The following is a 27,500-nucleotide window of genomic DNA, read 5'->3' on the forward strand; positions in this document are numbered from 1 at the left end:
GGCTACCCTCGCATCAGACGCTGTCAGGAGGGCGCCGCCGCCACTCCATTAGCATAACAGCGTGTTTGTTTAAAGAGCCCTTCCCGCCTATAAAATCAAACAATTAGCGATGCAGACAAGCGTCGGTCTATTGACTGCATAAATAATACGACCTCAAACTCGTCTTCTTTCTTTCCCTTTTTCCCCCGTTTTATCCATTCTCTCGCCATCGCTCTGCTCTCTGGACACTTCGTTTATTGGTTCAGACCTCTCACCATTATTCCCACAGCTAATGAACCTGCCAGACCTCACAGGAAGTCAGCGGAGGGTGGTGGTGGGGGGGGGGTTGTGGCTAATCAGGAATGCAAGCCCCGGCGCTCATCGCCGTGACCTTTAGTCTGGCCACCTCCAGGTCACTGCAGACCTCTGGAGTCATCTGCACATGCAGGCTCGGTGTAACATGGCTGCTTTGAATATGCATGTCTTAAGAATTCATCTCAAGCCCTGAAGTTCAACGCCGTATGAAATCTAACCTCGGCGGCGTAGCGGCGTGATTCTCCTCGCTGCTCGCACGCCTGTTCTCAGCTCCTCGGCTCGGCACCTGCGTGGAGGTCGACCCCGTCAGAGACGGCCTCACAGAGGAGCATTTTTATCAGCGACCAACCCCCGTCGTGGAAAGGAGCCCGATTCTGAAGGCTTTCTGCTCGCCAAGATCACCGAGTGGGGAATTCTGCCCCCTGCTGGATGGGGAGAGCTGCAGGTTCGGGACGTTTGGGGCGACCCGTGAGGGAAATAGCAAAAATCAACATTCAACGGGAATAATTAGCGTTTTCCACCTTTACTTCACGCACCAGGGCTGGGCTAGAAAACGCTAAACACCATAAACAATTCTTCAATATCTATTAAAACCTTCGCTACAACGTCTAATTTTTTTTCTTTCTTCGTCGGAAGAGACCAGAAGTTGTGAAGCAAAGTCGGTTGCGAGAGCAAAGGCAGTCGCTCTCTGCTAACCAGTTAACATCGAGCCTGGTCACCGATCGGTTAGCAACACGCTAACAGCCAACCGTGCAACAGCATCACTGGTTCGTCGTCTCGTATTTGATTCTTCAGGTGGAGCCAGGTCCCAAATAGAAAAGAAATAACCCATAAAAGGGGCAAAGTTGTAAAAAATAGGTTGTAAAAAAAAATCGCTAATGACCGAAATCGACCGATCTACAACAGTCGTGATGCTGTTTTCAGCCATATCGCCCAGCCCGACTGAGAAAACCCAACAGAAAATAGCGACACTAGCGCTAATAGGACCGATTCGAGGCTAACAGAGGTCGGCCGTTGGAGCTGGGGATGAATGGTTTGACGTGACGGAAGCGTCCTTCACCTGCTGGTAACCAGCTGCTCACAGGTAACACAGATGTGGAGCGTGTCGCCGCCACGGGAGGAAATTAAAGACGACAGCGGCGGCGTGTGGGACATGACACCACTTCCTGTCACTGCCTGTCAATCACAGCATGGCAGCGATGGGAGACAGCGGCGGCAGGGAAAGGGATGCTGTAACCACGGAGACGCAACCTTCAACAACAGCCACGTCAAAGAGCTCTTTGTCTGCAGAGTCCTGACTAGCAGAAGCTAATGATGCTACAACAGCTGCAGGTCCACAGGTCGCCCCCTGCAGGTGGCGTCCGACTCTCACACAGAACACAGAGTGTGTGTGTGTGTGTGTGTGTGTGTGTGTGTGTGCGTGTGTGTGTGTGTGTGAGGCCTCCGACACAGACTCCTCTTCCTCATCTTCAAACAACACACGGTGTCTTTAAACACATCAATCAGCTTCTAAAGGCCTCACGTCAGCAGCCTCAGCTAAACGTGCCGCCGCCACCTGGCGCCGGGCCGGTGCGTTTGCTCGCCGCTGAAACGGCGTTCTCGTCCGGACCCGAAGAACGGCGTAACTCCTACATCCGCCGTGCGTTTTGGAACACGTGCGCGAGGCAGGTGTGCACGTGGAGGCTGCACCAATATAACTGAGATCGTTTCTGTTGGACTTTGAAACTTTTCCTGACTGATAAACAGAACAAGAAAAAACAAAAAAAACAAAGTAGAAACTAAACTTGTGCCGACAAAAAGGCTTTTTGTAACAATGAAAAGCCTCTGTGGATGAAAGACGTGTCCTCGGGGGACGCGTTCAGTCCTCGTCCAAGGTGGACCCTTTCACACGGAGCAGAAATCGGTTACGTGTGTTGCTGTGAAAAGGACAAGTGGCTGCTGGAGAGCTCTCAGCGTCGCCGCTAGCAACGCCAGCGCACCTACGGATTAGCATGGAAACAGGAGCCTGGACTCCAGACCAGACCGGTTTAGTCCAGACTAGTTTATCCAGACTGGTTTAGCCCAGACTGGTTTAGTCCAGACTGGTTTATCCAGACTGGTTTAGCCCAGACTGGTTTAGCACAGACTGGTTTAGCACAGACAGGTTTATCCAGACTGGTTTAGCACAGACTGGTTTAGCACAGACTGGTTTATCCAGACTGGTTTAGTCCAGACCGGTTTAACCAGACTGGTTTAGTCCAGACCGGTTTAACCAGACTGGTTTAGTCCAGACTGGTTTAGCCCAGACTGGTTTATCCAGACTGGTTTAGCCCAGACCGGTTTAGCCCAGACCGGTTTAGCACAGACTGGTTTAGTCCAGACTGGTTTAGCACAGACCGGTTTAGTCCAGACCGGTTTAGCACAGACTGGTTTATCCAGACCGGTTTAGTCCAGACCGGTTTAACCAGACTGGTTTAGTCCAGACCGGTTTATCCAGACTGGTTTAGTCCGGGCTGGTTTATCCAGACTGGTTTAGTCCAGACTGGTTTAGCCCAGACTGGTTTAGTCCAGACCGGTTTATCCACACTGGTTTAGTCCGGGCTGGTTTATCCAGACTGGTTTAGTCCAGACTGGTTTAGCCCAGACTGGTTTAGTCCAGACTGGTTTAGCCCAGACTGGTTTATCCAGACTGGTTTAGCCCAGAGTGGTTTATCCAGACTGGGTTAGCCCAGAGTGGTTTATCCAGACTGGTCTGCCAGCACAAACACACCTTCCTCCATGCACTGAGCACTGCCAGTGGGGGTAGTGAAGGGGGTTTGGGACGGGCCTGGGCCACTAACTGGTTACCCAACAGCCTCCCAATTGAACCAGCTCCCTACAGCTCCCAACAGTTCTCAGATGAAAGAGGAAACTGCAGCAGCGGTGGGTGATTGGACCCTCAAACATGGTGAACTGACTGTGGGACATGATGTCCACACCTGTGCTGATGTGATGGACAGTCCAGATGGACACACACACCTTTAATGGCTGCTGTCTCCATCTCCTCAATAAGCTTTATCAACCTCTCTGGCCTAATCTCTCTGAAATTAGTGTCTGCTCTCCACCACCTCACTGACTGCTGGCATTCATTAGCGCCGCGGTTTAGCTAAATCAATCACCCCCCCCCTCCCCTCCCCTCCCCACACACACCCACACACACACACAACACCCCCCCCCACCCCACACAGCACGCTTTCTTAAAATGTCATCCTCAAACTTCTCACAATCAATTAAGCAGGAGATTAATGAGGCCAATTGGACGACAACACACCATCTTTGGTCCTCTCTGGAAAAGGCTCCCCCCACACACACACACACACACACACACACACACACACACACACACACACACACACACACACACACACACACACACACACACACACTGAAAGGTGATTGAAGGAAACATGAAGCCAGCTGCATCGTCCCTGCTGGTCCTCGTGCAGCCTTTAGCCGTCTGACACGTCTGCTCTGACCTTCTGAAACATCCTCGTGTTCAGGAGCAGCTGTTGACAGGCTGATTGAACTCGCCCACGTGTTCCTGCTTAGATCTTTGGCTGCACAGAACTCCACCATTTAAGGTGGCTTCCTGAAGAGGAGAACTTGCAGTAAGGTCCTCAGAGCTTCCAGAGGTCCTGGTTCCATCTGGTGCTCGCTCTAATCCTGGAGTTCCTCCTCTTCATGGACTTCCCTTCCTCCCAAAACCTCCCTCTCCTCCAAGAGGGGGACATTGGGAGAAACCCTCGTTGGCTTGTTGATCTAATTGTTGTAAATATGCTCTAATCGCCCTCTGAAAAGATCATTTTCAGTCTTTCTTCACAGCCAATCTCATCATAATCTGTTATATTTATTTGCAGGAAAGTAGAGCAGCAACAACTGAGGTTCACAACAAATAAACACACACACACACACGCACACACACACACACACGCAAGAACAAGGTGAATGCTCCTGGAGGTCGGCAGGAAAACCGACTGTTGAGATTCTTTAATTTGATAAACAGATAAAACGTTCTGTAAATTAAGATTGTACACGGGATTTTGCATAACTGAGGCTCACTGGTTGCAGGAAGATTAAAATAATAATCAGGTGTCACACACACACGTGCGCGCGCGCTCACACACAGATTATCGAGCTGTATCAGCTGCGGTATCACGTCAGGCTGGTTGTGATGTTAAAAGCTCAGCCTTTAGGCTGTATGTTAAACAGATAAGGAGCGGAGCATGTTCAGGATTAAAAGTACAAGACACACACACACACACACACACACACACCCCTGAGGGAGCACACAGCGATAACCCAGTCATTATCACACTTTCATAATTCCATTTCTTATTTCATTTTAGCGGCAGCAGCAGATGGATGTTGAGGAATAATTGAAGCTGTGAAAAATTTAAGTGTGAATTATGAGCGATGGCTGAGCTAATAACGTAAAGCACCGCTACCGCTACCGCGTAGCTTCAAACGGAGAAGGTGAGCAAAACAAAAGCTTTTCTACAGGTGACAGAGCATCAACCGCCGTCGGTGATCCAGGAAAACCACAGGTGAAGAAGAGCTGGGAGATGCTAAATCGGTCGCTTGCTACGTTAGCTCTGCTAATCCTCCTTTCACTGCGTCGCTTTCCTCTTGTTAAACAACAACCCCGATGTGTGTGAACCAACCTGTGTTCAGGAAACAGGATAAAACAAGCACCTCTTACCTGTAAAATGTGGCTGCCCAGGTGAGGGTCAAAGATCTCGGAGGCCATGACGCTGGGGCTCCGCCTCCTCTGGGCTCCGATAGCTAAACACACAAACACACAAGCAGAGAAAACACAGGACAGGACAGAAGAAGACTGGTGAGACTCAGACACATTGATACAAGCAAAGCTCTCTGACTAACACACACACACACACACACACACACACACACACACACACACACACACACACACACAGCCTAGCATGACAAAACACACATGGCACAGGACAACAGGAACCAGTGAGGTCAGCTCAGTGTGGAACAGTGTGACATGTTAGCATCATTAGCTCAACGAAAGCACCTTTTTTTAAAGATAAAGATGGACGACATTAGAGTGCAATGAAAGCGTCACGAAAGCGTTTAACCCCCCCCCCCCATAAATGAGATTACTAATGATGATGGTGTTAAATGGGTTCAAACTGGAAACCATCACTGAGTTAGCAGCAGAACTAATAATGCTACCAAGTTTACCGCCGTGAGGTAATGCAGCAGCCCATCTCCATGGAAACAAGCACTGACGCAGAGATCTATGAGAAACTATGACTGAGCGGATCAATATTAAGATGTGATCAGTCGGTTTGGATAAAACAGTGACACACGCACACGCACGCACACACACGCGCACGCACACACACACACACACACACACGCACGCACACACACGCGCACACACACACACACACAGGGTTGAGGGTCCAACTGGTCCTGTTTGAGGGCCTAACTGGTCCTGTTTGAGGGCCTAACTGGTCCTGTTTGAGGGCCCAACTGGTCCTGTTTGAGGGCCCAACTGGTCCTGTTTGAGGGTCCAACTGGTCCTGTTTGAGGGCCTAACTGGTCCTGTTTGAGGGTCCAACTGGTCCTGTTTGAGGGCCTAACTGGTCCTGTTTGAGGGCCTAACTGGTCCTGTTTGAGGGTCCAACTGGTCCTGTTTGAGGGCCCAACTGGTCCTGTTTGAGGGCCCAACTGGTCCTGTTTGAGGGCCTAACTGGTCCTGTTTGAGGGCCTAACTGGTCCTGTTTGAGGGCCCAACTGGTCCTGTTTGAGGGCCCAACTGGTCCTGTTTGAGGGCCCAACTGGTCCTGTTTGAGGGCCCAACTGGTCCTGTTTAAGGGCCCAACTGGTCCTGTTTGAGGGCCCAACTGGTCCTGTTTAAGGGCCCAACTGGTCCTGTTTGAGGGCCCAACTGGTCCTGTCCAGTAAGTATCTAAATCCTCTCTTTTTTCCTCTGCAGCTGATGAAGACACGGGCAGGAGGAAGAGCGTAATAAGCGCTGCGGGAATGAGAGAAAAATTAAAAACCATGAAAGTCTGAAGGAAAATGAGTCTGAAACCAGATGAAGCAGCAGGAAGAAAATGAATGTTGGTGATGTAAAGTAAATGAGGGAGCCAAAAAAGTGAGGAGAAACAGGACAGAAATGACTTTAGAAAAAAATGGAACAAACAACGGCGTGAATGTGTGAGCCCATTAGTGTGTGTGTGTGTGGTCATCTTGTTAAAAGTCAATTTAACTTGAGTCTCTAAAAGTCAAACATTACTGCGATTGTTAATTTATTTTCTGTTTAATATGGGACTGGCAACAAACCAGGTGTGTGTCTGCGTGTGTGTGTGTGTCTGCGTGTGTGTGTGTCTGCGTGTGTGTACCGTTACACAAATTGCCAATTCAATTAACTGTAGGTGTGAGAACAGACAGAGCGGCCATTTTGGCCAAGTGTCAGAGTCAATTTATCAGGAATGAACAAAGGATGAAGTTAAAGGGGGAGGAAGGAAGTGACCGAGGCAGCAAGTGAGGGAGGAAGGAAGTGACCGAGGCAGCAAGTGAGGGAGGAAGGAAGTGACCGAGGCAGCAAGTGAGGGAGGAAGGAAGTGACCGAGGGAGGAAGTGACCGAGGCAGCAAGTGAGGGAGGGAGGAAGTGACCGAGGCAGCAAGTGAGGGAGGAAGGAAGTGACCGAGGCAGCAAGTGAGGGAGGAAGGAAGTGACCGAGGCAGCAAGTGAGGGAGGAAGGAAGTGACCGAGGCAGCAAGTGTGGGAGGGAGGAAGTGACCGAGGGAGGAAGTGACCGAGGCAGCAAGTGAGGGAGGGAGGAAGTGACCGAGGCAGCAAGTGAGGGAGGAAGGAAGTGACCGAGGCAGCAAGTGAGGGAGGGAGGAAGTGACCGAGGCAGCAAGTGTGGGAGGAAGGAAGTGACCGAGGCAGCAAGTGAGGGAGGAAGGAAGTGACCGAGGCAGCAAGTGTGGGAGGGAGGAAGTGACCGAGGGAGGAAGTGACCGAGGCAGCAAGTGAGGGAGGGAGGAAGTGACCGAGGCAGCAAGTGAGGGAGGAAGGAAGTGACCGAGGCAGCAAGTGAGGGAGGGAGGAAGTGACAAGGCAGCAAGTGAGGGAGGGAGGAAGTGACCGAGGCAGCAAGTGTGGGAGGAAGGAAGTGACCGAGGCAGCAAGTGAGGGAGGAAGGAAGTGACCGAGGCAGCAAGTGAGGGAGGAAGGAAGTGACCGAGGCAGCAAGTGTGGGAGGGAGGGAAGTGACCGAGGGAGGAAGTGACCGAGGCAGCAAGTGAGGGAGGGAGGAAGTGACCGAGGCAGCAAGTGAGGGAGGAAGGAAGTGACCGAGGGCAGCAAGTGAGGGAGGGAGGAAGTGACAAGGCAGCAAGTGAGGGAGGGAGGAAGTGACCGAGGGAGGAAGTGACCGAGGCAGCAAGTGAAGGAGGAAGGAAGTGACCGAGGCAGCAAGTGATCAAGTCAGCAAGTAAGGGAGGGAGGAAGTGACCGAGGCAGCAAGTGACCGAGGCAGCAAGTGAGGGAGGGAGGAAGTGACGAGGCAGCAAGTGAGGGAGGGAGGAAGTGACCGAGGGAGGAAGTGACCGAGGGAGCAAGTGAAGGAGGAAGGAAGTGACCGAGGCAGCAAGTGATCAAGTCAGCAAGTGAGGGAGGGAGGAAGTGACCGACGCAGCAAGTGAGGGAGGAAGGAAGTGAGGGAGGCAGCAAGTGACCGAGGCAGAAAGTGACCGAGGCAGCAAGTGAGGGAGGAAGGAAGTGACGAGGCAGCAAGTGTGGGAGGGAGGAAGTGACCGAGGCAGCAAGTGAGGGAGGGAGGAAGTGACGAGGCAGCAAGTGTGGGAGGGAGGAAGTGACGAGGCAGCAAGTGTGGGAGGGAGGAAGTGACCGAGGGAGGAAGTGACCGAGGCAGCAAGTGAGGGAGGAAAGAAGTGACCGAGTCAGCAAGTGAGGGAGGGAGGAAGTGACCGAGGCAGCAAGTGAGGGAGGAAGGAAGTGACCGACGCAGCAAGTGAAGGAGAAAGGAAGTGACCAAGTCAGCAAGTGAGGGAGGAATGAAGTGACCGAGGCAGCAAGTGAGGGAGGGAGGAAGTGACCGAGGCAGCAAGTGAAGGAAGGTAGTGACCGAGGCAGCAAGTGAGGGAGGAAGCGAAACACGATGACGCACTGAAGAAATTATTGACAGGAAAACAGACCATAATATACTGGTGACGACGGGCGGAGGCCTCTGCGGGACCCAGTCGGGTTAGCATTTGTTAGCGCGAGGCTAAACAACATTTAATGACGGCCTATCTGACTCGAGCGGTCCGATTGGTCGCCTTAAACGTGCGTCCGTTGCAGGAACCGGGCTGACGGCCGTTAGCCTGCGGAGGTGCGATGGGAAATGAAAGGGCGAGGAAGTGGCGGCGCGGCTCTCGGCTCGTCACACTGACAGAGTTAAAGGAGAAACTCTTCCCCTCTGAAATGAGATCTTTGGGGCGATTAACTCTGCGGAGTCGCTCTACTAAACCTGCATCGTCTCATCGTTTGAAACTCTTTTACTGTTCAGCACTCAGACGGTTCACAGCCTGGACAGATTAAACATCCCATCATGGAGGTTTAGGTGTTCAACACACCTATTTTCATCCTACTGCAGATATATAAAACACACACACTCCCGCAAACTCACTGTAGCACAAAATAGGAAGAAAATGGGAAAAGTGTCCCTATGTTTGTCTTACTATACTTGCGAGGACAAAACCTGTGCTTGCCTGTGTTCCAAGGTTTAATGTCTAAATCTGTCATAGAGCATGATTAGCTTCTGTTTCTAACACACACACACACACACACACACACACACACACACACACACACACACACACACACACACACACACACACACACACACAGAGGGTTCAGTGAGGCAGGAGGGTATTGGCACAGAGGGAATACAAGGAGCAGCCAGTAATTAGGAGCCAGCGTACTGTACCACACACACACACACACACACACACACTCACTCACACACACACACATGTACACACACACGGTGTAATTAGGTAGAGCCCCCCGATACCCCAGTGGTGAACTGAACAAGCCCTGAAAACCCTCTGTGGGCACAGCTGAGCACTATAATACCTGGAAAAAGGCAGCGAACACACACACACACACACACACACACACACTAATTAAGCAGCAGCCCAGTGTGCATGAAGAGAACAAGGAGGTGGACAGCCGCGGTGGGGGTGTTGGTGGACCGTCAGTAGTCAGGATTAACACGAGTCGACCTGCTGCTGTCAAACGGCGCCACGCGCTCGCCCACGCGCTAGCCCGCTCGCCACTTTGGTCAGGTGGTGTTTCCGTCCAGCGCAGGAGAGACCAAACACGCCTGGGCTCCTCCTCTTCGCCATCATTCCTGGATATTTGGGCCGCGGTGTCAGGAGAGCGCCCACTCCGCCCTCTCCACGGTGCGAGCAGGTGAACTTTGTTCCGCTCCGTCAGCGTGTGTGTGTGTGTGTGTGTGTGTGTGTGTGTGTGTGGTGCAGCAGACGGAGCGAGCGGACGCACTCCTGCTCGTTGTTAATTTGTCCGAGCGGCACGATGAGACGCGGCGAGCTGCTGGAGTTTAGCGTGAAGCCGTTAGTCATTAATTTAACAGACGCAGAGGTGAGCGAGGCCACGTGTCTCCATTATTCTCTGTCACCACACATAACAGCCGCAGGGCAGAGGGAGTGTGTGTGTGTGTGTGTGTGTGTGTGTGTGTGTGTGTGTGTGTGTGTGTGTGTGTGTTATTACACATGTTATGCACCAGACTAATGAGGACAGTTTGTTGGGTCCTCACAACTTCAGTGACATGTTTGAAGGTTCATGTTAGAGTTGAGGGAACTTTCCCCAGGAGACAGGAACCCTGAGTGCGTCTCAGTGTCCTCGTGTCCCACTGGCCTCGCGTCTCAGTGGCCTCGCGTCTCAGTGTCCTCGCGTCTCAGTGTCTCAGTGTCCTCGCGTCTCAGTTGCCTCGCATCTCAGTGTCCTCGTGTCCCACTGGCCTCGCGTCTCAGTGTCTCAGTGGCCTCGTGTCTCAGTGTCCTCGTGTCCCACTGGCCTCGCGTCTCAGTGTCCTCGCGTCTCAGTGTCCTCGTGTCCCACTGGCCTCGCGTCTCAGTGTCCTCGTGTCCCACTGGCCTCGCGTCTCAGTGTCTCAGTGGCCTCGCGTCTCAGTGTCCTCGTGTCCCACTGGCCTCGCGTCTCAGTGTCCTCGTGTCCCACTGGCCTCGCGTCTCAGTGTCTCAGTGGCCTCGCGTCTCAGTGTCTCAGTGGCCTCGTGTCCCACTGGCCTCGCGTCTCAGTGTCTCAGTGGCCTCGCGTCTCAGTGTCCTCGTGTCCCACTGGCCTCGCGTCTCAGTGTCTCAGTGGCCTCGCGTCTCAGTGTCCTCGTGTCCCACTGGCCTCGCGTCTCAGTGTCTCAGTGGCCTCGCGTCTCAGTGTCTCAGTGGCCTCGCGTCTCAGTGTCTCAGTGTCCTCGCGTCTCAGTGTCCTCGCGTCTCAGTGTCCTCGCGTCTCAGTGTCTCAGTGTCCTCGCGTCTCAGTGGCCTCGTGTCTCAGTGTCCTCGTGTCCCACTGGCCTCGCGTCTCAGTGTCTCAGTTGCCTCGTGTCTCAGTGGCCTCGTGTCTCAGTGGCCTCGCGTCTCAGTGTCCTCGTGTCCCACTGGCCTCGCGTCTCAGTGTCCCACTGGCCTCGCGTCTCAGTGTCTCAGTGGCCTCGCGTCTCAGTGTCCTCGTGTCCCACTGGCCTCGCGTCTCAGTGTCTCAGTGGCCTCGCGTCTCAGTGTCTCACTGGCCTCGCGTCTCAGTGGCCTCGCGTCTCAGTGGCCTCACGTCTCAGTGGCCTCGCGTCTCAGTGTCTCACTTCCTGTCGGATGAAAGGGTTGATGACAGAGTGCATGTCCTCCACCTCAAACGTGCGCCTGTAACGAGCGCGACGCAGTCGTCTTTTCACCTCGTTTCACCTCTTATTTAAGGCCAGTAACCGTAGTAACGGGTCCGGGCGCTCCGCAGAGGAAACTACCTCGGCAGTGAAATTAATGAGCGTGGACGGAGCGTCTGACGAGAGCCAGCAGACGGCTGATGCAACGCAGGCGCTGAAGGAGTGACGGAGGGTAACTCTCCTCTGAACAAAGGGAACCAGAAGATCTTTCCTTCCACCGTCCTCTCAGCCTCACGTGTGATTAAGTTGCCCAGATGAACTTTCCTTGTCAGGCCCAGAGGAGGAATAAAGAGACTGGAGCAGGAGGTGGACGTTAATTAATTATGAGCCGTCAGAGTCCAAATCATCTCGGTCCAGAAGAGCGGAGAGAGGAGCGGCAGAAAGTCCTGACAGCTCAAATTAGAGCTTCAGACGCAGGAGGACCCAGCAGACACTTCCTGTGCTGCAGCAGCAGGAGGAGGAGGAACCAGGGCCGTGTCCACTCGTGTCCAGGTGTTTTCCTCAGCAGAACTGTTCTGTCCCCTCTGTCCCCTCTCTGCTCCTCTGTCTCCTCTGTCTCCTCTCTGCTCCTCTGTCTCCTCTGTCCCCTCTCTGCTCCTCTGTCCCCTCTCTGCCCCTCTGTCCCCTCTCTGCTCCTCTGTCCCCTCTCTGCTCCTCTGTGCTCCTCTGTCCTCTCTCTGCTCCTCCGTCCTCTCTCTGCTCCTCCGTCCTCTCTCTGCTCCTCCGTCTCCTCTCTCTGCTCCTCCGTCTCCTCTCTGCTCCTCCGTCCTCTCTCTGCTCCTCCGTCCCCTCTCTGCTCCTCCGTCTCCTCTCTCTGCTCCTCCGTCCCCTCTCTGCTCCTCTGTCCCCTCTCTGCTCCTCCGTCCCCTCTCTGCTCCTCCGTCCTCTCTCTGCTCCTCCGTCCTCTCTCTGCTCCTCCGTCCCCTCTCTGCTCCTCCGTCTCCTCTCTGCTCCTCCGTCCCCTCTCTGCTCCTCCGTCCCCTCTCTGCTCCTCCGTCCCCTCTCTGCTCCTCCGTCTCCTCTCTGCTCCTCCGTCCCCTCTCTGCTCCTCCGTCCCCTCTCTGCTCCTCCGTCCCCTCTCTGCTCCTCTGTCTCCTCTCTGCTCCTCTGTCCCCTCTGTCTCCTCTCTGCTCCTCTCTGCTCCTCTGTCTCCTCTCTGCTCCTCTGTCCCCTCTGTCTCCTCTCTGCTCCTCTGTCCCCTCTGTCTCCTCTCTGCTCCTCTGTCCCCTCTCTGCTCCTCTGTCCCCTCTCTGCTCCTCTGTCCCCTCTCTGCTCCTCTGTCCTCTGTCTCCTCTCTGCTCCTCCGTCCTCTCTCTGCTCCTCCGTCCCCTCTCTGCTCCTCCGTCCCCTCTCTGCTCCTCTGTCCCCTCTCTGCTCCTCTGTCTCCTCTCTGCTCCTCTGTCCCCTCTGTCTCCTCTCTGCTCCTCTCTGCTCCTCTGTCCCCTCTCTGCTCCTCTGTCCCCTCTGTCTCCTCTCTGCTCCTCTGTCCTCTCTCTGCTCCTCCGTCCCCTCTCTGCTCCTCTGTCCCCTCTCTGCTCCTCTGTCCCCTCTCTGCTCCTCTGTCTCCTCTCTGCTCCTCTGTCCCCTCTGTCTCCTCTCTGCTCCTCTCTGCTCCTCTGTCTCCTCTCTGCTCCTCTGTCCCCTCTGTCTCCTCTCTGCTCCTCTGTCCCCTCTCTGCTCCTCCGTCCCCTCTCTGCTCCTCCGTCCCCTCTCTGCTCCTCCGTCCCCTCTCTGCTCCTCCGTCCCCTCTCTGCTCCTCCGTCCCCTCTCTGCTCCTCTGTCCTCTGTCTCCTCTCTGCTCCTCCGTCCCCTCTCTGCTCCTCCGTCCCCTCTCTGCTCCTCCGTCCCCTCTCTGCTCCTCCGTCCCCTCTCTGCTCCTCCGTCTCCTCTCTGCTCCTCCGTCCTCTCTCTGCTCCTCCGTCCTCTCTCTGCTCCTCCGTCCCCTCTCTGCTCCTCCGTCTCCTCTCTGCTCCTCTGTCCCCTCTCTGCTCCTCTGTCCCCTCTCTGCTCCTCTGTCCTCTCTCTGCTCCTCTGTCCCCTCTCTGCTCCTCTGTCCTCTCTCTGCTCCTCTGTCCCCTCTCTGCTCCTCTGTCTCCTCTCTGCTCCTCTGTCCCCTCTCTGCTCCTCTGTCTCCTCTCTGCTCCTCCGTCCCCTCTCTGCTCCTCCGTCCCCTCTCTGCTCCTCCGTCCCCTCTCTGCTCCTCTGTCCCCTCCGTCCCCTCTCTGCTCCTCTGTCCCCTCCGTCCCCTCTCTGCTCCTCTGTCCCCTCTCTGCTCCTCTGTCCCCTCCGTCCCCTCTCTGCTCCTCTGTCCCCTCCGTCCCCTCTCTGCTCCTCCGTCCCCTCTCTGCTCCTCCGTCCCCTCTCTGCTCCTCTGTCCCTCCGTCCCCTCTCTGCTCCTCCGTCCCCTCTCTGCTCCTCTGTCCCCTCCGTCCCCTCTCTGCTCCTCTGTCCCCTCCGTCCCCTCTCTGCTCCTCTGTCCCCTCTCTGCTCCTCTGTCCCCTCCGTCCCCTCTCTGCTCCTCTGTCCCCTCCGTCCCCTCTCTGCTCCTCTGTCTCCTCTCTGCTCCTCTGTAACCAGCCTGTTCGCTGGGTTCCTGAAGATTTGTCGCTGTTGTTCAGGAGTTCCCAGAAAACAAAATAAATTTTTCCAGACATCTCAATGTCACAGAGGTGGAGCCAAGTGTGTGTGTGTGTGTGTGTGTGGGGGGGGGGGGGGCAGATCCAGGATCCCTTGTTGCTCTCCACACTTTTACTAAAATTAGCCTTCCATACAGCAGAGAACAACCTAAACATCTGAACCATTTTGATTTTCAAAGGTTCTTTTTCTCCCCCCCTCCCAGATTTATGGCTCAATTTCACTGCGGAGTCTTTTAGCGTGGGCTCGTCTCCAGGAGGGAGGAGAAAAGTCAGAGAAGGTCGAAAACAAAAACAGTCAGCCAACAAACCGAACCACCAATAAAAACACAGACGAGTGTTTCTCGTTAATCAGTCGACTTATACATCATCTTCAAATGGAAGAAGCCGTTCAGCTGCCAAGCAGAGCGGGCGCGGCGGCCAGAGGACGGCGGCGTGATGACAGGAAGTAGAGGAACTGGCAGGAGGGGCGCGCCTGGCGGGACGGCGCCGCTCGGACCGGCGCGGTTAGCATCCGTTAGCACCGACGCGCTGCTACGGATGAAGGTTTCCCAAATGTCAGCAGAAACGGATGTGAGAGGGTATTTAACCTCGCACGTGATGGACGGGCACGTCTGCTCCAGTAGATCTGAAGGACAGGAGCACACACACGCCAACACACACGCCAACACACACGCCAACACACACTTCCTGTGGCTGGTTTCTGGACGTCAGGACAACGTGGATCACATCACGTGAGCAGCTCGTCCCATTAACGCTACTGGGAACCAGTCGGACAAGTTCCCAATAAAACCCACTGAAAATCTGAAAGCAAAGTCAACTCGTACTGGACACGTGTTGTTGGGACACAACAGCGTATTCCATGAAATTACCTGCAGGCTGTAATAAAGTTACAACGGTTCACGGAATTAACCAGCAATTAATTTAGTAATTAAAGTCTGTACAGTGAGACTTTCATTCTAACAGCCCAACAATGTTCCCTCCAGCTCCAAACCTCCATTCACACACTTTCCCTCCCCTCATCACCTTCCAATCTCACACCTTAAGAGGAAACACACACACACACACACACACACACACGCACACACACACACACACACAGGTTGCAGTATGTGACTTTGACTAATGCGACGCTGGTTCAGACATGTTGGCGTTAATCGATTAGCTCAACAGCATGAGGGAGGATGTGTGAGTGTGTGTGTGCACGCACGGACACGGTCTCACACACGCACACGCACACACACGCAGGGCAACTATGAAAAATCAAGAAAAGGAGAGGGAGCTGGTAAATGAAAGGCAACACAACGGCGAGCAGACAGGTGAGAGACGTGCAGGCAGCCGAATCACAGACTGCATCTTTGTGCTGCGACCAGATAAAAATTTATGATCCATCGATACGGGAACAACAAACATCTTTTTCCATCTCAAACATGTTCAGCACAGAATCACAAACCTGCCGAATTTACTGTACGGTAAGACTTTTAAAACCAGAGATATGGTGTGTGTGTGTGTGTGTGTGTGTGTGTGTGTGTGTGTGAGAGAGATAAACAATCTGTACAGTAGAACTATGATATATGAGTCTCATCCTCACCCTGGAATGCAGCAAACACACACACACACACACACACAGATGTAGAGTCTCGATAACCGCAATATATTAACACAACAGAAATAAAGTATGATCACTAACAGTGTGTGTGTGCGTGTGTGTGTGTGTAAGAGTGTGTCGGAGTGAGAAAGAAAAGGGAAGTTAAACTTCAAACCAGTGCCTTGATGTTGATATCATTTAATAACATCTGCAAAACCGAACACACACTGCAACTCCAGTACAGTGTGTGTGTGTGTGTGTGTGTGTGTGTGTGTGTGTGTGTGTGTGTGTGTGTGTGAACCAGGGGTCTTAATGAAGAAAAGATGAGTAACCTGACCTCCAACACACCCCGGTCTGTGCTGCTATCTCTGTGGGGCCCTCGTTTGTTTCCCATGCAGAGATGAAGCTGCTGGAGCTCCTGGTGTCCCAGAGATGATGTCCATGCAGAGATGAAGCTGCTGGAGCTCCTGGTGTCCCAGAGATGATGTTCATGCTGAGATGAAGCTGCTGGAGCTCCTGGTGTCCCAGAGATGATGTTCATGCAGAGATGAAGCTGCTGGAGCTCCTGGTGTCCCAGAGATGATGTTCATGCTGAGATGAAGCTGCTGGAGCTCCTGGTGTCCCAGAGATGATGTCCATGCTGAGATGAAGCTGCTGGAGCTCCTGGTGTCCCAGAGATGATGTCCATGCTGAGATGAAGCTGCTGGAGCTCCTGGTGTCCCAGAGATGATGTCCATGCACCCAGAAGCTGCTGGAGCTCCTGGTGTCCCAGAGATGATGTTCATGCACCCAGAAGCTTCTGGAGCTCCTGCTCAGATCATCCTCCACCAGCTATCCTCTGTTCAGCGCTCTTACGTTTGGAACTCACTCCATTCTTCTACCCTTTGGGTGCAACACAACCCCAACGCATGCCAATCCAGCCGTGCGTCACAGCTGGACAGATGTTTTCACCAAATTGTGCGTGACCTTTGCTAATGATGACTGTACTCAGATCCCGATGCTAACATGCTAATTAAGGTCACCGACAGCCGAGACCTCCTGGGGTCCCCGTTCCTTCCTTCTTTCGCTCTAAACCTGCAGCACCAACATCCTGTTTGGCCGATCATCTCACTCCAGCTTCCAGCTGCTCAGCTCTTCCCATGAACAGACATTCAGACCTTTGCGAGCGTCTGTTTTTCTTATTTGTGCCCTTTGGGAGCATCAGCATCTTTAATAATCCCACTGAGCTGTTGAGAATTGAGATGTTGCTGCTCGTGGATCCCTCTGAACTTTCAAATGTTACAATTTTACATTTCAGCAGATTCTTCAGAGAGTTCGATTCTGGTGGGAGGAAATAATTTCTCTAATAAATCGAAGAATAAAGGCAGTCAAATCTGGACAATATGAGGCAATATCACAAAAGCATTTCTGTAATTCCTCTAAGAGTAAACAGAAAGTAGAAAGTTCTGCCTCTGATCAACAACAAAGTCCATTTAGATCACATATCTATTTTTTTCTCCTCTAAGACTATATAAAAAAATCAATTAGCGAGAGAGCAGATCAAACGGTCTGAGTGACAGGAGGAGCGTCCTGAGGGACAGATGGCTTCAAAATGAACTTTTCATCTTCACCACATTCAGACAGAAGAGAGGAAAGAACAGATGAAACGGGAGCGATGGAGGGAGCGGGCCGAGGAAATGAAAGAGGATGAAAAGAGCGACAGATGGAAGGAAAAAAAAAAAAAAAAAGTCCACAAAGTGAGAGCATCAATGGAGACAAGAAGCTGCAACGGTGGACAGGAGAGTCAACTGGGCCGGTCCGGCTTCACGGGGTCCATCAGGGACCAGGTCTCTGCCAGGGTGGACCAGGAGGGTCCACCAGTAGTCCTGCTGTTTCCGAAGGGTCCTGGGAAGAGGCTTTGGATACTAACGGAACCTTCACTTCCCAAGGACGGCCACATCAGGAAGAACATCATCCGTCGTGCGCCCTGGTGGGCAGTGGCAGTTTCCATGGTAACCCCACCTCTCTGCACGGGGGCTGTAGAGCCCTGGAGGTCCTCGTCCTGTGCTCCTCTGAGCTGATCACCTGTGGTGGCGGCGGCCCAGAAGCTCCAGACTCTGCTAGTTTGGTCGGACACGTCGATGGAGGAGGAGAACGATTTTAAAAGAAGAAAAAAAGGAAAAAGCCTCTCCGAGGCAACCTCGGGCAGCTTAACTAATTAGCAACATATATCAGCGTCGGCTCCGACAGGCCAATTACACCTGATTGGAAATACTTTAGTTTGTTGAACACACTCTTTTCATGTCGGCTTTAATTCAGTGTCAAAGCTCAGCGTTCTGAATATTAGAGCCCATGATTGACTGCTGAGGGCCCACAGAGTACAGTGCAAAGCCAATAATGTCCCATCCGTCTGGTACGGAGGGAGAGCCAGATAAACAGATTAGAAAAGGACATTAGACACATAACTGGGTTAGTAAGGACAGCAGCTCTAATGGGTCAACGTCCTTCACAGGAGCTCCTCCGTGATTAATGCAGAGTGATACTGTGGCGTTTCCAGGAAACATGAATGACGTGGTTGATGGGAAGGATCAGTATGGACATACTGTCAAACTATGTGTCCTCAAACCATCGGGAACCCTCCGAAGGGCCCTGAAGCTCCTCTGCGTTTCGTCTTTGAGAGGACCAGTTCTAAAAGGGTCTAAAGGGACACCAGGACCAGTAAAACCACCATTCAACTGGCGTCAACGTGAACAGAGCCTCAGGAGAAGATCAGAACGGTCCCAAACCATCTGAAACATGCATCACCGTCCCAGGGGTCTAAAAGAAAATCACCTCCAGCCACCCTCACCTCAAACTCAGAGAAATAACCCAAGACCAGTGCGAAGAACATCCAAAATCACCGGGATAACTGGGATCATCGCAACCTCCACAAATCCCTTCAAACCACACAAACGGGATCTCAGGAGCCGTGCAGGTCAGATATGAAAGGAAGCACGGAGTTATCAGGTTATACTCAAAGAAACAACAGAGCTGTCAGAGAAACACCCCAACCTGGACAACTCCTGCCTGCTGAGGACAGGACGTGGGACAAGATGATGACATGATCTAATCTGAGTGTCAGCCTGAGGCCCACGAAGCTCCCCACCATCCAGAGGACTCGGCTGCTGACTGCTTCACTTCTAAACTGGTCACAGTCCAACGGAGGTCCCTCCACACAGCCTGGACCCCAAAGGTGGAGACACACGTCCTCTCTCCTCTCCAACCGAGACCAGGACTTCATAACTGTGGGTCCCAGGGGCCCGGTGTGAAACAGGAAGCTGAGCAGCCGGTGTCCAAACGTGTGGAGACAGTCAGCAGGACGAGCGCAGGCGTCCCGAGAGGCGGCGTCTCGCAGCCTCGTCTCCAGCTGACTGCAGCATCACCGAGGGATAAATCCTCCCCTCTGTGTCGGGGCAGCAGCACTTCCTGGAGCTGTTGTGTGTTTGCCAGCAAAATAAAGAAAAGAGTGGGGGGGGGGGGGTTGTCGGAGTAATTGTTTCTATGGTGATTACTCTTTCCTCTTTGGTGTGACAGCACGCAGGGGGAGAAAAGGGAGAAATAATAAAAACAGAGATGAACCAAATGCCCGGCAGCCTCGTCTGCAGCCAAAAGCAATTTCCCCGTCTAAATTTAGTTATGCAAAGCCGATGGGCATCATCAACATTTGGTAATTAGTTTTATAATTACTGCTGTTTCCCTCTGCCTCCGTCGCTCCCTTCTTCTTTACACATCTCACACTCCCAGCTGGACAAGCGACTTCCCCGTTAGCAAGAGCCGCCCCAGCGGCGTCCCCGGGACAGCGCGGCGTCCCCGGGACAGCGCGGCGTCCCCGGGACAGCGCGGCGTCCTCGGGACAGCGCCGCGTCCCCGGGACAGCGCGGCGTCCCCGGGACAGCGCGGCGTCCCCGGGACAGCGCGGCGTCCTGACGGGAGACGGCGCCGGATGGTCAATGGTGTGCTTCGATGGCCACAGTGATTACGTCATCGCCCAAATAACGGAGGCTCCGCCTTTGGTCCCCGGTCCTGCTGCTCAATGACCCAGAAACTGGAGCCAGCAGCTGGGGCAGGAACCAGCAGGTAGATCCCAGACAGACAGGAAGCGCGTTCAGCACGGATCAGAACTCTTCTCAGGAACTTTTCAACTAAAACTACACCAAAGCAAAGCAAGACAAAAGGCCCAGTATAACCAGTCCATTCATACTCCGACCCAGTATAACCAGTCCATTCACACTCCGTCCCAGTATAACCAGTCCATTCACACTCCGACCCAGTATAACCAGTCCATTCATACTCCGTCCCAGTATAACCAGTCCATTCATACTCCGACCCAGTATAACCAGTCCATTCATACTCCGACCCAGTATAACCAGTCCATTCACACTCCGACCCAGTATAACCAGTCCATTCATACTCCGACCCAGTATAACCAGTCCATTCATACTCCGTCCCAGTATAACCAGTCCATTCACACTCCGTCCCAGTATAACCAGTCCATTCATACTCCGTCCAGTATAACCAGTCCATTCATACTCCGACCCAGTATAACCAGTCCATTCATACTCCGACCCAGTATAACCAGTCCATTCACACTCCGACCCAGTATAACCAGTCCATTCATACTCCGTCCCAGTATAACCAGTCCATTCATACTCCGACCCAGTATAACCAGTCCATTCATACTCCGACCCAGTATAACCAGTCCATTCATACTCCGTCCCAGTATAACCAGTGCATTCATACTCCGTCCCAGTATAACCAGTCACAGATGTCAGCAGCCATGTCGGACCAACAGCCCAGCAGAACAATTTCTGTGTTCAACATCATGAAGCTACAGGTTTCAATTCACCCCTAGATTAAGATAACAGTGAAGTAAATCTGTGCTTCACTTTTTCCTCTTCATTCTCTCTCTCTCTCACACACACACACACACACACACTCACACACCACACACACACACACTCACACACACACACACACACACGCACACACACGTCTTGATTGTAGACTGGCTCATGAAGTATGGCATTTTGGTGTCTGCTGCTCTCTGCATGCATAATGAATAGCCAGGTGTCGGAAAGGGTCTCACTGTCTCACACACACACACACACACACACACACACACACACACACACACACACACACACCAACATTTAGTGCAATACTGAAATGGTGAACATCCATATTCACTCACACACTCACACACACACACTAAAGGTCAGGGTTGTTTGTGTGGCGTCCTGCAGCAGATGTGGAGACTCTGACAGGAAGTCAAAACCTGCAACAATAAAGTGCAGAAGAGCAACTGGGTCAATTACTGCAAAGGTCAAGAGAGGAGGAGGAGGAGGAGGAGGAGGAGGTGGTCGTAAGTACAGACAGGATGAGAAGGAGAGCGGGAAGAAAAAGAAGACAGTGAGGACAGCACGGAGGAGGAGTGTTGAAAAGGAGGATGAGGAGAGCAGGTTGAGTCTGTCTGAGTCCATCATCCTCATGTCATCGTGTCTGATCTCTGTGGGAGCTTCTGATTGGTGGATGGTAGAGAGAAACATAAATAATGAGGGAGAAGCTGCGTTCTTTGTTGGTCAGCCTGGACCCGGTGAGCAGGACAATGCGTGTCCAGGTCCGGTCGCAGGTTTATCAGGGGTTCTGGAGGAGAAACATTCCCATACAGGTTCCAACACACTCGTCAGCCAGTCCCACAGAACTCTGCACGTTTCCCTTATTATTCAAAAGAACAGGACGCACCTATCAACACACACACATTGTGTGTTTATTAAAGTGTGTGTGCTTCTTCAAAGTGCCATCTGTTGTTGTGCGCCCAATCACACACACATATGCACGCACACGTGCGCGCTCCTGTGTACTGAACTGTTGTTTCAGCTCTCATCAGGTCTGATTACAGGTAAATATCCTGTTTCTACACACACGCACGCACGCACGCACGCACGCGCGCGCACACACACACACACACACACACACACACACAAGCTCATTTCAAGCAATTTGCTTTCATCTTTGGTCATTCCTACGAGCCAAATGTCCCTTTAAAGGTGAGCGCCTCTCATCACTGAGTGTGTCGTACAAAGGGCCCATTTCAAAGGCAAATTCCACTTAGATTCACAAGTGCTGTGTGTACTCCAGGCACAAATTCATCAGAGTTTAATGTTCCCTTCACACAAACTCACTGCGCCTGCGAGCTTGTGTGTGTGAGTGTGTGTGTGGGTGTGTCTGTGTGTGTGTGTGTGTGTGTGTCTGTGTGTGTGTGTGTGTGTGTGTGTGAGAGACACACTAGTTTAAGGGGCACACAGTGGTGCTTATCACCACAGGTTTATGTTCATTAGAGCAAATAAAGCTCAAAGTGTCTTTGTGGATTATTTGAATAACAGCAGCTGACTGAAGAATTAATAGTGAGGTGATTTCAGGTGAGACGTCACTGAAACGTCGGTATTTATGAGCGCGCGCTTCCTTATTATCCAGGAATCGTTCTGATTGGTCTCTACCCTGCCAGAGGTTTGTGATTGGTCAAGTTGGGCTGGTGTCCGTCTATCATCAGGACTTCCTTCTAAAATTTTAGCCTGGATACTAAAATGACGTCCAAAATATTCCATGCGGAATTCCGAGCTGGGGTGTGAGTCGGGAACGCTGGTACGGCAGCTTTTTATGGGATGTCAAAGTGTTGTGAAGGACTAAGTTAGAGCATCAGCAGGTGGACGGATGCAGACGTTACTGAAGCAGAAGACAAATACAAAGGAGAGATGAGAAGAATTCCTCGAGTCACGAGTTGGAACAAATCCCTGGAAAAGTTTGGGAATATGCCTGAGAAACAGACCCTCTTTCACCAGCACACAGGTGCAACGCCACCAACCATTTCACCTCACCGTCCCGGCGCGGCGCCCGAACCCCCGTCTTACCTTTGACGGACGTGTTGGGCGGAGGGCCCTCCATGCGCAGGTTCCACGGCGGGTCGCCCTGGTTGGCGAAGTCCCTCATCTTCAGGTAGCTGATGGTGAGCCGGATGATGGACGCCTTGTCCAGCTGACTGGTGATGGCGCCCGGGAGTGGCAGCATCTTGGCCAGCTCGTAGAACTCAAAGTTCTCTTTGCCGCGCCGCGACCGCGCTGCATCCCGAGACTTTTCCTTCCTCAGAGCCTGCAGCCTGGAAGGAGGAGAGAGGCCGTCATTCCCAGGACAACCAAGTCCGTGAAGGTTCTAAATCGGCCGCGTCACAACTGATCTTTAAGGTTCAGGAGGAAGTGACCAAAATCTTTCTGTTGCATCCGACCATAAAGAATGAAAACGATCTGCAATCTCAAGATATTCTTGAGCGGATTAGTTCGGGACGCTGTTGGGCGAGTTTTCCTGGGAAGAAAATGACTGGTGTAAAGACGAATGTTTTCAAAGAGAAGTGGAGAACGACGGAGGCAACAGGTGTAAAACACCAGCCGCTAACTCACTCTGCTCCCAACGCTGCTAGCTAAAAGCACAGTAACACCATCCCCAACCGGAAGCAGTCGCCGCTCGCACACTCGTTCTTCTTATTCCCTCCATCACGTCAGCGAGCTGCTGTTTATTCTCTTTCACCCACAACAACAGCGGTGACGACTTTACTTTCCCGTGGCCTCGTATCATCATCACACGCCGTCATGAATTAACTCTGCAATAAATCAGCCGCTAAAAACCTCTGTGGGCCTCCCGCCGGCCTCACACACACACACACACACACACACACACACACACACACACACACACACACACACACGCAGACAGGTGATTAATTTTTGCAGCAGAGAACGCTTTAGCTGATGGAGGGATAGCGGACAAACACTCTGGATGAGGTGGAGTTGTTTAGGGCGAGGGATGAAAAATGGCTGTCATCTGGCAAAGAATATCATTTTCATACGCTTGTCATTTATTTATCGGAGGGAACAAACAGTAAATGAGGGGAAGAGACTTTCCTCCACACTCATCCGCTCGGTGTCCTTGTTATGAATTTTAAAGGTGAAGTCCGTGAATCTCTCATCCGTTTTTGCCCTCCAGGCTTAAGCTCATTAGCATCAAGTGTTTGTGTCGTCGCCCCTCTCAGCCAAGCAGCCTCCACAAAAATAGTTTCCACTATCGTTAGAACAATAATAACAATAATAACAATAATAACGATGATGTGCAGCAGTCAGCTCCTGCAACAGGACCTTTTGACATGTTCGGAACCAGGAACCAATGAAGGAAAAAAACTCACAAGAAAACTTGTGCAGGTAAATAAGAAGCTGAAAACAAACAATGACTAATTTATTTTGGTCCATAAAATGCTGATGAGCGATAAATGTCTTCACTTCAGGTGGTAAGAGGGGCGCATTTGACCTTGATTCAAACGGATGTATTTATCACCTATCATGAATAAAGACGTGTGTGTGTGTGTGTGAGTGTGTGAGTGTGTGTGAGTGGGGTGGATCGATGCTCCTTTAAAGCGCCTGTCAGATGAAAGCCATAGATATGCTTGTTTCGGTGTGTGTGGAGCAGAGATCACGCTAACAAAGCTACTGGTTGGATGTGGTTTCATTCCCAGATCAGGCAGAGGTCAAACTGGCCGCCAGTCATGTGACCAGGTGATTACGTTCGGAACTGGGAAGACGGGCTGGGAGGGAAAAGTGAGAAAAAGCATTATTTTCAGACTAGATTCTGATCTCACTTCAGTTTTAACTGGGAACACGAATGGAAGTCTAAACTTTGAGGTTATGAAGGACACTGGTGAGCTCTAAATTAACACACACACACACACACACCCACACACACACCCACACACCCGGAGTGTTTCAGGTGGTTCTGCAGGGGTGGCCACAGCCAGCCAGGGAACCCGTCTACATGCAAGAGATATGACAACACAACCGCAACAAGACAGTGAGACGGGCTGTTCTCATTGGGTGAAGAGTTCAGACGAAGCATGAATTCAAGCGGGGGGGGGGGGGGCAGAATAAAGCATGAGACTCTCCCATATCTTTCAATTCAGCCAATCAGGTGACCCGCAACAAAGGTTCCCCCCTGTCAACCCTTAGAGGACGAGAACACGCACACACACTCAGACAAAAGGCCCTTCAGGAGGAGGGTAATTGCTTCCATGGCGATGGGAAAAGAAGGCAGAGAACAAGTGTCACTTTGGATTAAGCCCCGCCTGCTGACATCGCCACGGCAATGACACCGCTGCTCACTACGAGTGTGTGTGTTCACTGATCAGAGGACTCGAGTGCCAAAACCAATCTAGAGAGTGTGAGGGGGGGTGAGAGCACCAGGGAGGGGGAGAGAATAAAAAAGCAGAGAAGCAGGGACAGATGGAGAGAAAGGAGAGAATAAAAAAGGAGAGAATTAGAAGCAGAGAGAGGGAGGGACAGACGGAAAGAGAAGGGGCGAGAGAGCTAGAGACACAGAGAGAGAGGGATGGACGAAAGAGAAGGGGAGAGAGAGCTAGAGACAGAGAGAGAGAGGGACAGACGAAAGAGAAGGGGCGAGAGAGCTAGAGACACAGAGAGAGGGGATGGATGGAGAGAATGGGAGAGAGAGAGGGACAGACGGAGAGAATGGGAGAGAATAAAAAAGGAGAGAATTAGAAGCAGAGAGGGAGGGACAGACGGAAAGAGAAGGGGCGAGAGAGCTAGAGACACAGAGAGAGGGGACAGATGGAGAGAATGGGAGAGAGAGCTAGAGACACAGAGAGAGAGGGACAGACGGAGAGAATGGGAGAGAGAGCTAGAGACACAGAGAGAGAGGGACAGACGGAGAGAATGGGAGAGAGAGCTAGAGACACAGAGAGAGAGGGACAGACGGAGAGAATGGGAGAGAGAGCTAGAGACACAGAGAGAGAGGGACAGACGGAGAGAATGGGAGAGAGAGCTAGAGACACAGAGAGAGAGGGACAGATGGAAAGAGAAGGGGAGAGAGAGCTAGAGACACAGAGAGAGAGGGACAGATGGAGAGAAGGGGAGAGAGCTAGAGACACAGAGAGAGGGACAGATGGAGAGAATGGGAGAGAGAGCTAGAGACAGAGAGGGACAGATGGAGAGAATGGGAGGGAGAGCTAGAGACACAGAGAGAGAGGAAGAAGAGACAGATCTGAAAGAAATGAAGGAATGGATGGAAGGATGGAAATAGAAGAAAAGGCTGGGTGGACTGAGGTGCACTGCTCAGTCACTGGTGAAATAAAGCAACAAATTGCGGGATTAAAAACCATCAGAGCGACAAAGATTATAATCTGACCAGCAGCATCACGGCACGTGCGCGTCTTTTCACGGAGATGACCTTTGAACTGCCAGAATTCATCTTAATTTAACGTCAATACTCAAAACTATTAAGAATCCTGTCACTCCATTTGCTTCACTACTGAGCACTTTGATAAAATAAAAAAAACAGAGGTTCTATAAAAAAGACGTCACACATCGCGGAATAAAAACGTTCATTTAGCAGTTGTCGCCCGCCCGACGTTAGCAGCATTAGCAAGAAGCAGTTTGCTCGCGGACGAAACTCAACAGCGGCGGAAATCGAAGCATTTTAAAATATCGCCTTTTCCTCGTCGGTGTCGCTTGGCTCGGTTATTTATCGTGACTTTCATCGTCCATTTTTGCGTTATTGTAACTCACCATTTTCACTTCCGTACGACTGAGTGACGCGAGCGTCACGTGACAGTCAACTACAAAAAACTTGCGGGAGAGCTGCTCTTTTCTGATTGGATGCGCTTTGACTTCCGGTATCGTCTCCGAACCGTTCGCCATTGTAGCTTTTTATCATTTTCCCACCTTGATAATCGTCCTCTTTGGATACCTGCTCCTTTTTTTAAAAAAAAATCTTTTCCCAGCCGCACAAACGATCGTGACTCGCTCACTGAGTTGGGAACATTGATTGCTAAAGAAAAAATAATGAACCGAAGGTGACACGAGCTAATTCAGCCACAACAACTCACACTTGTCAGTATCATCCACCAAGAATAAAACCAACGAATTCAAACTAAGCACACATCAGCATTCTTAAATCTGCATTTAGTTCCAAGTCCTCAAAAAGTTATTTAAAAGTTAATTTTAGTTGATGCCATTTTTTAAATATTTTGATTATTTTGGCAGATATTATTAAAGATTGTTGCTCATTTTACACAGCAGCTACAATTAATGGGTAATTATCTTCATTTTTGAACAAGCCTTTGAGGTACATTCATTGCTCAATTTTATACATTTTTACATCTTTTTAATTATATTGTAATAGTAATATATAATCTGAATTATAAAACAAAGCTGGGTGAAATTGGAAGAGAAGAAAATAATCAGAAATTTAAGATGAAAGTCAGAACTTAAATTGACGGTAATCTTTTGTCTGTAAATAGTCATCGGTTAGCTAAGAACAATTATGGAATAAAGATGAAAAATATGAATAATATAGTTTAATATAGTTTTCGGTATGAAAACAATAATTTGTAAACACATTTTTACATTTAACGATGAGTTCATTACCCATCAGAATCTCAGAAACAATGTTTTCTGGGGGGTTTCTCAGCAAGCCGCCACTTTTAATGTCGCTAATCAAGGGTTTGGGGCTCTAAAGCCTGTATCACCACCACCAAAAAAGAACTAAAATGTGAAGGAGCAGCTGAAGAATGATGAAAGAGGAGATGGAGACAGCTGGAGGTTTAATCGCCTTCACCTCCGACTCCCTTCATCTTCCTCTGTGTCTGTCACCTCCTCTTCTCTTCACCTCCTCTTCTCTCCTTCCATCCTGGTGGAACTGACTAAACATTTTACTCCAGACAAACAGAAGGACCAGGAGTTTAAGATCATCATGACTTCATGTTTAAAATCCAGAAACTGGGAAAATTCGGGAGCTGCCAGGAGGACAAACGTCCACGCTTTCATTTCCATCTAGTCCTGCTCTCTGCCCCCCCCTCATCTGTCACCTCCTCCCACCTCCTCCCTGAGTTCAGTCGTGTGGAACAGCTCAGTATTAGCTCT

The 27,500-nt window shown here is 51.5% G+C and overlaps 1 protein-coding gene across 9 annotated transcripts in view; it reads right to left on the minus strand.

The window, feature by feature from the left end:
* npas3 (neuronal PAS domain protein 3) overlaps positions 1–27,500 on the minus strand; it is a 96,676-nt gene that overhangs the window by 37,540 nt on the left and 31,636 nt on the right. For 7 of the 9 annotated variants that reach the window (XR_003887638.1, XR_003887637.1, XR_003887636.1 and 4 more), the window contains 2 exons: positions 22,434–22,678; positions 5,012–5,094 (listed from right to left, as the gene is read on the minus strand). Coding sequence is in view for 6 of the 9 variants with exons in the window: in XM_029833014.1 (XP_029688874.1) it covers positions 5,012–5,094; positions 22,434–22,678 (328 nt within the window). In the remaining 3 variants the exon portion in view is untranslated. Of the gene's footprint in view, positions 1–5,011; positions 5,095–22,433; positions 22,679–22,976; positions 23,208–26,144; positions 26,195–27,500 lie in introns of those variants that run through there. The other 2 variants (XM_029833017.1, XM_029833018.1) reach the window with 2 other exon arrangements.

This window comes from Takifugu rubripes, chromosome 2 (assembly GCF_901000725.2).
Source record: "Takifugu rubripes chromosome 2, fTakRub1.2, whole genome shotgun sequence".
NCBI classification, from domain to species: Eukaryota; Metazoa; Chordata; class Actinopteri; order Tetraodontiformes; family Tetraodontidae; genus Takifugu; species Takifugu rubripes.